At 41.9% G+C, this 12,241-nt stretch overlaps 1 protein-coding gene across 1 annotated transcript in view; it reads left to right on the forward strand.

The window, feature by feature from the left end:
• The window catches only part of LOC124549284, a 476,650-nt gene extending 465,982 nt beyond the window's left edge, over positions 1-10,668 (forward strand). Inside the window, exon 6 of the mRNA XM_047125234.1 lies at positions 8,306-10,668. Within this exon, the coding sequence (XP_046981190.1) occupies positions 8,306-8,408 (103 nt within the window). The 3' untranslated portion in view covers positions 8,409-10,668. The remainder of the gene's footprint in view (positions 1-8,305) is intronic.
• Positions 10,669-12,241: the final 1,573 nt, after the last annotated feature.

Genomic DNA, 12,241 nt, shown 5'->3' on the forward strand with positions numbered 1-12,241 from the left:
TGTCGTACATTTAATTTTCGTCATGGTCCTCTTCAGTAACCGTTTGTTATGATCACAACCCACAATGTCGTCCGCGTTGTGACGAAGCGGATGTAGTTTTCCTGCTTTCCCTCTACAGATAAAATCTTCAGTACACTGTGTCTTGAAACACCAAACACTTCGGCTACTTTGGTCACGGAAGCATACACCATCCATGCACAATTTTCACCCGTTCGGAATCACTTAGCGCCGACAAATGCACTCACAATAAACAGAACATTGTTCTGACCGTGAGTGACAACGTATTGAGGACATTGCACATGCGTTGCCAGCATCAGAATTTATGTTTAAGCATGCATTTCCCTTGGTGTTTCTATATATTTGTCCGACCCCTGTAAATACCCCGTGATCATCAGCGCATGGTATTTTTCATATGAATTTTTTGTGTAGGGTTTATATAGCAGCTGATAATAGTCAATGGTTCAAATGGCTCTGAGCACTATGGGACTCAACTGCTGTGGTCATCAGTCCCCTAGAACTCAGAACTACTTAAACCTAACTAACCTAAGGACATCACACACATCCATTCCCCAGGCAGGATTCGAACCTGCGACCGTAGCCGTCACGCGGCTCCAGACTGAAGCGTCTAGAACCGCACGGCGTAATAGTCAATGTTTTCAGTGGATAGATAGATTATTTTTATTTTACTATTTGATAAACCGTTATTTATTTGTGAAAAATCACAGTTTGTAACACATTTAGATATTATAACAAAGTGTTATTTGCTGTAAAATGGTCTAAAGAAAGAATCTGATGTTTGTTTATGGTTATAGAAATAGAAGTGTCCACGCATTTCTCATGCAGATAACACGTAAAATTTCGAGATAATGATAACTTAATTAGGAAAAAACCTCACATATCATACAACAAAAAAATGGAAAAGTTACGTTAATTACAGAGTATTTCTAATCAAACTTTAAGAAAAACGATATGAAATGAAGTTCACATGAAACTCAAGATATTTTAGAGCAAACTATTTGCAAACTTGTGCAAACTACTTGGGTTTTCCTCATTCTGTCTGGAACCGCGCGACCGCTACGGTCTCAGGTTCGAATCCTGCCTCTGGCATGGATGTGTGTGATGTCCCTAGGTTAGTTAGGTTTAAGTAGTTCTACGTTCTAGGGGGCTGATGACCTTAGAAGTTAAGTCTCATAGTGCTCAGAGCCATTTGAACCATTTTTCCTCGTTCTGACTGTTATTCCCCTTGAGTTTCAAATGGGAACTCCCGCAGCGGCTACTGTCTTTATTATTTGATCTCCTAACAAGATACAAGTTAACGTAATTTTACAACCTCAAGGTTCATACTGATTGCCCCCGATTCTGATGTTTAGTAGTTGCGTTCTTCCTTTTACGGAAGAAATAATCATGTAATTTCTCTGTAGTTCAGATCTTATTTATGTTTCGCACCGAAACCAGCACAGAGCGAGCACGTTTTCAGGGCGCTGCTTATAACTAGATAAAAATTCATGCGATATTGGATGTATTCATAAAAAAATAACAAAACTTTTTCTACCGTTAGTTCCAGCGTGTAAAGTATAAATGATTTTGGTGCTGATATTGATGTCTTCAGTTGATAAAGCAGTTGCTTAAATGTATACGACTGTATATCACCTAGTTGGGTTTTGATATTCATAAAATAAATTTTATAATAATTACGTATAGCCTTTGAAAAGGTACTTGCCAGAATGTAATACTTAACTTAAAAAGTAATAAATAACTAGTAAACACTTCACTGCTCTTGTTCCCGTATTTTTAATCTTTACTTACAGTAAACCTGTGTAGATGATACAGGTATCAAAAAATGCTTCATGTCGAATAATTGCGTCTAGCAGAAAACTACTGGTTATCGTTGTACAGTTTTTAAGTTTCATGTATCGTTTTACAAAAACTGAAAAAATTCTGAACACACTCATTGATACTTGCCGTGACCTCGAACTCCGAACTGCCTCCTATTTACTTAACATATTTTAGTCTCGTTTGGGGGCCTCTAAATCTCGAGGGCCTCGAGATATATCCTCAGAAACCAAAAGTCCGCCACCCGCTAAAGTTTTTGTATTTACTAACTCTAACAGTTAAAGTAACAAGGTAGTAATTCCATAGTACGACGGTGGATACAGACGATACCTCTGTGTGAAGATTGTAGCACTGGAGCAAAATTAACTTTCAACGCACATCCCAGTCCCTACATTCCAGATGGATGATCTGACACACTGAAGAGCAGAATTACTTTCTTTATAGGATTATAAATAACTATAAAATAAAACCGATGATATAAACATAGGAATTCGTCTCTGGGAGAATAATAAGAGTGGAAACTTGTCACATAAAGAAAATATTTCGTAAGTTATTTATTGATTTGCATATTTAATTTGAATTATTTTTATCTAAATGGTATGGAACAAGTAAGTTTACAAAATATGTATACATTAGTTTTGGCATGAAGTAGCATATCATTTTTCAGTCCTAAAAATGTAACTAAACTTAATGCTAGGTTCTCTTTTATTACTAGCAATGATTTTTAAAATAAAAATTCGTCTATCGAACGAAAGGATTTATCCAGAAGAAATGATTTTAGTTTAGAATTAAAACTTGATTTATGGCCTGTCGTACTTTTTTGGTATTCGAGAAATGATCAAACATTTTTGTTTGTATATATTGCGCTCCTTTCTAAGATAATGTCAGCTTTAGTGACGAGTAATTAAAGTAAATTGCGAAGGTGCAGTTAAAACTCAAAACTCCTTAAGAAGTATGTTCAAGATGACTGTGGGTGAGCACCACATATTATTCTGCTTGCTTCTGTGCAATCAATATTTTCCTTCTAAATGATGAGTACAATTATGCTAGCAGGCTGATCCATTTGTTTTCAGGACTAGCAATTATACGAAGAACAAAAATAGCTAAACTTAACTGCTTCAGCAGCTCAGTAATTTGTTTACTCCAGTTCAGGTTTTCATCAGTATGTACATCCGTAGATCTGGATCGTTCCACCCTGTTTACTGACTCATGTTCGTGTGCTACATCAGTTGTTATTATGACTATTTGTTGTGTTGAATTAAATGCCATGCGTTTTCTAAAACTAAGGGAGACTTCATTTTCAGAGAATCGCTTAACAATTCTTTGAAAAACATCATTAGTAATTTCTTCTGTTGCTTTCTCTCTGATAGAATTTGTTAAAACATTAATATAGTTTGCGAAAAGTAGTTATTTTGCCTGATGAACGTCAGGTAGAAGGTCTTCATATATATGAAGAACAGGAGTGGATTCATAATTGAATCCCGTGAAATTACTTTCATAATTTGTCCCCAGTCACAAGAATGTTATTTCCTTTTAACCATGTTTGAACTGAAAGTTCCTCGTTGATTAAAATTGTGCGCCGGGGCGATATTCGAACTCTAGACGTTTGCCTTTCGTGGGTAAGTACTCACCAACTAAGGTATCGAAGCACGACTCTTGGCCCGTCCTCACAGCTTTACTTCCGCCAGTATCTCGTCTCCTACATTCCAAACTTCACAGAAGCTCTCCTGAGAAACTTGCAGGACTAGCACTCAAGGAAGAAAGATACTGCGGGGACAAGGGTTAGCCACAGCCAGGGCTATATCCTTGGGTAGCTCAGTCGAAGATCAGTAGGTCGCAATTTGGAGTCCGGGCTCGGCACACAGTTTTAATCTGACAGCAAGTTTCATATCAGCGCACACTCCGCTGCAGAGTGAAAAGTTCATTTTGGAACGTTTGAACGTTTGAACAAATATCATATGTCACACTGTCTACATCGTTATATCGTAGTTCACTGAATTCATGACCTAACGCTCGCAACGTTACTTGGAGTCTGGCAACAGGGAGAATGAGACAACGGGGAGTCGAGACCAGTGCTGCTATCGTCGAGTACCCACCAATTCACTAAATGTGAATTCCCTGGCATCAGCTGTATTAGGTAAAGGTCTGATACCCAGTAGTGACTAGGACAGGAACCTAGATTTCCCCGTTATCGCGAGTGGTCGTCTTAACCACTTTAGCTATCCGTGCACGTCTCACGCCTCCCGGACCGACCCAAACCTCCTTATAAAACAGTCTCCAACCTTATAGCCGAAACGGTTAAGACGACCGCTGGCGACAAGCGGGAAATCCGGGATTGTGTCCGACACAAATTTTCATATACTCCCCGGACTTAAGTCCTTGTGACTTTGATTTGATTCCGAAGGTGAAGGAACCACTTCGAGGCATTCGCTTCAGAAATGTTCCAGAGAGTCGACAGGCAGTAGACCGCCCCATTTGCACCATCAACAGAACAGGCTCTGCTAACGGTATACTACGCCTTCCACATCGCTGGCAACGGGTTCTACATTACAATGGTGACTACTTTGAAGGACAGTTACAGGTGCAAACATGTAACTGTTTTGTATCGGTTATGAATAAATAGTTGCCACTATTTAAGTTCCAAACGTCGTATATAAACGATTTAGGAGACAATCTGAACAGCCATCTTAGGTTCTTTGCTGTCGTTTATCGCCTAATAAAGTTGTCAGAAGGTAAAGAAAAATTGCAAAACGATTTATAAAAGATATCCGTGTGGTGCAAATTTGGCAATTGACCCTAAATGATGAAAAGTGTGAGGTCATCCACATGAGCCGGCCGAAGTGGCGTGCGGTTAAAGGCGCTGCAGTCTGGAACCGCAAGACCGCTACGGTCGCAGGTTCAAATCCTGCCTCGGGCATGGATGTTTGTGATGTCCTTAGGTTAGTTAGGTTTACCTAGTTCTAAGTTCTAGGGGACTGATGACCTCAGCAGTTGAGTCCCATAGTGCTCAGAGCCATTTGAACCATCCACATGAGTGCTAAAAGAATCCGTTAAATATCAATTTCACGATAACTCAATCAAATCTTAAGGCCGTAAATTGAACTAAATACCTAGGAATTACAATTACGAACAATTTAAATTGGAAAGAACACATAGAAAATATAGTGGGGAAGGCAATCCAAAGACTACGTTTTATTAGCAGAACAGTTATAAAATGTAGCAGATCTACTAAAGAGACTGCCTATCCTATGCTTGTCCGTCCTGTTTTGGAGTACTGCTGTTTAGTGTGGCATCCTTACCAGACAGGATTAAGGGAGTACATCGAGGAAGTTCAAAGAAGAGCAGCACGTTTTGTATTATTGAGAAATGGGGGAGAGTGTGTCATGGACATGATTTGGTGTGGACATCATTAAAACAAAGGCGCTTCTCGTTGCGGCGGGATCTTCTTGCAAAATTTCATTCACCAACTTTCTCCTCCTGTTGCGAAAATACGTAGGCAGAATGAAAAGTAACGCCTCCACGTTAGTTAATTTGGTTTGGATGAGAATATTTTAATAACTAAAACGCAGAAATAATCCTTAGATTGTGCTCTTTAATTACCAATATTCATTTTCCACTTAATAACCAGGCAATTGGATACATTTCTGCCAACCATGGTTCAAATGGCTTTAAACACAACATCTGAGGTCATCAGCCACCTAGACTTAAAACTACTTAAAACTAACTAACCTAAGGACATCACACACATCCATGCCCGAGGCAGGATTCGAAACTGCGACCGCAGCAGCAGCGCGGTTCCGGACTTAAGCGCCTAGAACCGCTCGACCACAGCGGCCGGCTGTCAACGATGAACAAGATTTCTGAAGCCATCACGGAAGAAGACACTCGTTTCCCGCGCCCGGGTTCCCGGGTTCGATTCCCGGCGGGGTCAGGGATTTTCTCTGCCTCGTGATGACTGGCCGTTGTGTGATGTCCTTAGGTTAGTTAGGTTTAAGTAGTTCTAAGTTCTAGGGGACTGATGACCATAGGTGTTAAGTCCCATAGTGCTCAGAGCCATTTGAACCATTTTTAAGTCGACACTCTCTTTCCGCAACCACAGTCTCACAGTTCTCTCAACGTCTTCATCAGAAGCATAATGATGTCCCCGCAGATCGTCTTTCATTGTCGAGAACAGATGCAAGTCAGACGGTGCTAAATCTGGTCTGTATGGAGGATGCCGTACGGGGGTGAGTGGCACGCTGGTGTGGCACGTGAAGTGTCTGGTTTGGCATTGTCATGCTGCAGGAAAATGCTGTGAACCACACGTTCTTGTGAAATGCCGATTGTGCTTGCAATTTCTCTCTGAGTGATACGATCGTCCAGAATCATTCTGTCAACATTTTGCTTGTGAAACTCGCTGGTTGCTGTCACAGGACGTCCAACTCTGTGTTTGTTACGCAGGTCAGATGTCCCCGCTTCAACATCTTTAAACCTACTCGTCCAACGACGCAAAGTACTCACATCAACACAATCACCTTAAACTGCTTTCACTCTCTGACGAATCTCCTTTGGGGTGACACCTTCTGCTGTCAAGAATTCAATGACTGCACGTTGTTTAAATCGCTTTGACCGACCGTTTGCGCAGGATTCCGTACTTTACACTGTAACAACAGAAACGTTCAGTGCTAAGGCTTCCCGCCAACTGGAGCTGTAGAGAAAAGGCTACGGAACAAGCCAGTATCTGCCGCATACCAATGATGCCAACTGTTGAAGAGTTACGAAGGTGGAGGCATTACGTTTCAGTCAACTCTCGTATTTTGTTCACGCCGACCTACATAGGGAGAAACGATCATGATAATAAAATGAGGGAAATCAGAGCTCACACGGAAAGATATACGAGTTCGTTTCTTCCGCGAGCTGCTCGATAGTGGAATAATAGAGAATTATTGTGAAGGTGGTTCGATGAACCCTCTGGCAGGGACTCAAATGTGATCAGCAGAGTATCTATGTAGATGTATCCGCAGATGCGGAATCGGCACACACCTGCTGTGGACACCTAGAGACACTACTGGCTATTACAATTGCTACACCAGGAAGAAATGCAGATGATAAACGGGTATTCATTGGACAAATATATTATACTAGGACATGTGATTACATTTTCACGCAATTTGGGTGCATAGATTCTGAGAAATCGGTACCCAGAACAACCACCTCTGGCCGTAATAACGGCCTTGATACGCCTGGGCATTGAGTCAAACACAGCTTGGATGGCGTGTACAGGTACAGCTCCCCATGCAGCTTCAACACAATACCACAGTTCATCAAGAGTAGTGACTGGCGTATTGTGACGAGCCAGTTGCTCGGCCACCATTGACTGGCGTTTTCAATTGGCGAGAGATCTGGAGAATGTGCTGGCCAGGGCAGCAGTCGAACATTTTCTGTATCGAGAAAGGCCCGTACAGGACCTGCAACATGCGGACGTTCATTATCCTGCTGAAATGTAGGGTTTCGCAGGGATCGAATGAAGGGTAGAGCCACTGGTCGTAAAACATCTGAAATGTAACGTCCACTGTTCAAAGTGCCGTCAATGCGAACAAGAGATGATCGAGACGTGTAACCAATGGCACCGCATACCATCACTCCCGATGACGAATACACGCCTCCAATGTACGTTCACCGCGTTGTCGCCAAACACGGATGCGACCATCATGATGCCGTAAACAGAACCTGGATCCATCCGCAAAAATGACGTTTTACCATTCGTGCACCCAGGTTCGTCGTTGAGTACACCATCGCAGGCGCTCCTGTCTGTGATGCAGCGTCAAGGGTAACAGCAGCCACGATCTCCGAGCTGATAGTCCATGCTGCTGCAAACGTCGTCGAACTGTTCGTGGAGACGGTTGTTGTCTTGCAGACGTCCCCATCTGTTGACTCAGGGATCGAGCCGTGGCTGCACGATCCGTTCCAGCCATGCGGATAAGATGCCTGTCATCTCGATTGCTAGTGGTACGAGGCCTTTGGGATCCAGCACGGCGTTCCGTATTACCCTCCTGAACGCATCGATTCCATATTCTGCTAACAGTCACTGGATCCCGACCAACACGAACAGCAATGTCGCGATACGATAAACCGCAATCGCGATAGGCTACAATCCGACCTTTATCAAAGTCGGATACGTGATGGTACTTATTTCTCCTCCTTACACGAGGCACCACAACAACGTTTTACCAGACAACGCCGGTCAACTGCTGTTTGTGTATGAGAAATCTGTTGGAAACTTTCCTCCTGTCAGCACGTTGTAGGTGTCGCCACCGGCGCCAACCTTGTGTGAATGCTCTGAAACGTCAATCATTTGCATATCACAGCATCTTCTTCCTGTCGGTTAGATTTCGCTTCTGTAGCTCGTCATCTTCGTGGTGTAGCAATTTTAATGGCCAGTAGTGTGTTTCCTTACGCAAGTGACGAGAGCGCGCCGCTTGGTCGGTTGCAGGTTTGACGACGCGGCCGACATGATGGACGACAGCGTGCCCGGCCCCCTGGGCGAGTCCCTGTCGGACAGCCTGGTGGAGCAGGACGTGATGCTGGAGATGTGACCCCCGCTGCTGCAGGACAGCGGGCACTGGAGCGAGCCGCCGGACACCTTCAGCAGCAGCAGCAGCGCGGGCAGCGCCTGCGTCTGGAAGTGACGTCACACTGTGTGTCCGCTGCGAGGCCTTCCTGGAGGAGGTTGTTCTGACTCGCTCTGACGTGGTTGCGAGTGAGGTGGTTGGAGCAGACGCTAACCTGGATTTCTTAAGGGTGTCACTGCTGCTGTATCGTGAACCGAACAGTGGAATCTACGGTTTTATGAGTCTGGCTCATGTACTTTCTTTTACACTAACGTCCGCCATTTCTGAGATCGTGAAACTAAATTATAGGACTCCTTTTTTTGTCAGTGACGAGTCTTTTATTTAGGTGCAAAATAAGAATTGTTTTGGAGAAGAGGAGTGGGCTGCTTGACCAGTAACGTACTGCCATTTGTAGCTTCCATTAGTACCGAGGTGCAACGGAGCACACTTGGAGCTGGAATTCTTTTGTGTAACTTTACGAGTAATTCAAACGACTAATCTGTCGTGAAAGTATTGGCGACAGCAGGAGCATAACAGCAATAAAGTTTACAATGAACATGACGCATTACTTCCATTCATTTCGTTCTCGTTACAATGAACGTGAGTAATAGCTTTCATTCATTTCGTTCTCGAATTCAAAGCGAAATACAATTGATTACAGATTAGTATAGATATCAAATGAAGCAATATCGTAATACAGCGCCGATCGGGAACGTAACCTCCATAAGTTAGATACGAAGAAAACATCTTTTCCATAGCTTTCATCCGTTGAAAAAAAGCAATAATTTTTCGTATAACTACACAACTTGGCTGAATATGACGGAAAGATCATCACTGACTCACCTCGCTTTTGGTTACAATTCGTGATATTTTTCATGTCTCCGACGTGCGCGGTTATGAGCTTTCATGTTAAAATTTATAGTGTGGCTCGCGACAGGTAAATATTATAGTCCTTACGTTTTACACAATCCAGTATTCCTTTTACTATGTGCCCTTCATAAAGAGTAACTTTGGAACAGGGGATGTCATCACAACCGAATTTTCTCCTCATCACACTAATTCACACGCAATAACGAAAACGATTGGGAATACAGGAAACATTTTTGGCTCTTAGTTCGATTTCAGCAAATTCTGAAGGGTATGTATATCCGTCAGCGTGGGATACGAGTTTTGTTAGTCAGATAGTAATCGAAAATACATGCTGAGTAACGCCACAGGACAGCTCGACCACGACGTCCCTTCGATGACTGACATTCAAAGTGCAAGCGAAGTGCCTCCTCAGAAGAAAAGTAGTTTAGCGTAAATACGTGACACTAAATTAAACAGTGTTGTGTCAGAAGTAATTCGATATAGTTATTGTTCTAACAGTGACATTTGTGTTGTCGGATGGAAGGACCAGAAACAGAAAAAGAGAAGGGAATGTTTTGATAAAGCTTTTAAAGAACACCTCCGTATACGTATGGTTTTAAGCAAAGTATATTTAGGTCTCATTTGTAACGATCCATTTCAGACTAACAGCCGTATTTTCTGATAGAATTAACGCTTGTTTTTCATAATAACGTTTGGAAACAATCGTAAGTCTATAGAGACTGATTTCGGATTTGTACTGGATAACATTTATTGCACGGGTATTTGTGGAGGCTGTGCGCACTGCTGTAGCATTTTTGTAATGCTTTTTGTATAAGCTTGTTTGAATCGATTTCAGCGATTACCGTCGTCCTGTTTAACCGGAAACTGTGCGATGGCATGTGCTACAAAATGTCCAGATAACTCAATTATAATACACAGTAAAACGTCACTGAAGACAAAATTACAATTTTAAATCATCGAAGAATTCGTAGCTTTAACTGGTGTTTGTAATGTTGTGTTTCATCAACAGCAAAATACTTGAGAACTGAGTTTTCTATGTGAAGCAATTTAATGTGCGCGCGTCAAAACTCGCCTTGAAACATTAATGAAACAAATGCTGAAAGTTAGGTTTTTTACGCAGCCTGCGTTTTGTTGCGAGAAGAACTGAAGATGCATCATTTCTCTCCAAGAAATGAAATTTGACGAAATGAAATTCTCCTTTGTTACAACAATAGTTGGCTACAATGAATATGTCATGATGCCTATTTTTATTTTTTTCAAGTGAATTTTCCTTGCTTCTCACACGGGAAACTAGTAAGAGTGCTGTGGATCCTGCAAGTTAACTGTGCTGTTCTTGTATATATTTGAAATAAATCTTTTTATTAATTAAAAATGATTCGACATTGCCTTACCTCAAATAAGTTCTTCTATAACTGTCTAAAACATTTTTTATGCTTACCGTTATTTTCAGCAATAAATCGATTGTGAAAAATGTTGTATTGAAAGGACGAACTATAAAGACGTCTGTCAAGCTCCGCTCTGCCACGAGAGACTGCGGCTCTGAACCCCCCCCCCCCCCCCCCCTTCCACCTCCCCTCCTTCCTCCCCCCTCGAGATGCTGTTATCAGATAGTAATTCAACTCAATGAAATCTTGACTTTTTGGTTTTTGATATTAACAATCGCCCAGAATACAAACAGAATATAGTACGTACTTATCAATCTTTTACCTGACAGTATGTTATAACACAATCGGATATAAACAAAACAGTTAAATACACATATAGCACTTTCCGGTGACACTGATTAAGCAGGACGCAATTAGAAAGTAATGTGGGCGTACACATACAGCTTGACATGTGCACGTAGCTGTCCATATACAGATCCCTTACGACCGTACCATTTCCAGAGACACGTAATAGGGCTGTTCAAGTTTCGGACATTGACGTTACTTGTTCGACACATGCCTGCATAGCGAAATGTCATACTTCTCCTGGTAAACTCTTTATTTGTGTTACCGTAGTGTCCGTAGTTGCTTTATAATTCTTGAGAGTATTTTTGTTTTGTAGTTTCAGCCACAAACCCTACCTTTCTCGTGTTTTAAGTAGCTCGCGAAACAGCAGTCATCATAGACTACAATTGGCAGCATATGCGGTGTTGACAGAAAAACACGACGTAAACGAAAGTTTTGAAGAGAAATGTACCGAAGGACTTGGAGGTAAGTGATAAAAGAAGTGCATGAACTATTTACGGAAAAGATATTTTAATCATTCATGCTGAGAAAAGACAAAAAATGAAGAGACTAATGGCTATGGGAACATATTAAAAAAGTACGAAGGTAAGTCAATTATTATCGGCAATTTAGTTACATTTATGTGTATTTTGGTAGTACTGTCGCTTATGTTGATGATGCATGCTTCGTTTATTTGTTGTTATATCTTTGCAGTTTTCAAGCTGCTAGATTAGTTTCGGTATCGGTGCCGTGCTGTTAATCTTGGCTGCTCCGCTGTCTGTTTGCACCAAAGAAGAGCAACGTTCAGTGATCCCTTTTTTGTGGTCGGAAGGCTTATCAGTGGCCGAAATTCATCGAAGACTTTCGGTACAGTATGGGAACAGTGCTTTGCCACAACGGAGTGTCTACGAATGGATTGAAAAATTCCGAAATGGTCGCACAAGTGTTACGCACGATGAAGGAGCCGGACGACCGTTTACGCCACAAATGAACGATTGGGGGTTCACGTGAAATGATTCTGTTAGATACACGATTAACTATTGACGAAGTGGCAGATCGTCTGAAAATTAGTCATGGTTCTGCCTACGAAATCATCCACAACAGACTTGTGCAAGATGGGTCCCAAAACAACTCACAGAGTTGCGTAAACAAACGCGTTTGGACATCTACAAAAAACATTTGGATTGCTATGGAAACGAAGGGGACAACGTCTTGGACAGCATCATTACTGGTGACGAA

Source organism: Schistocerca americana, chromosome 1, assembly GCF_021461395.2.
Source record: "Schistocerca americana isolate TAMUIC-IGC-003095 chromosome 1, iqSchAmer2.1, whole genome shotgun sequence".
Classification (NCBI taxonomy): Eukaryota; Metazoa; Arthropoda; class Insecta; order Orthoptera; family Acrididae; genus Schistocerca; species Schistocerca americana.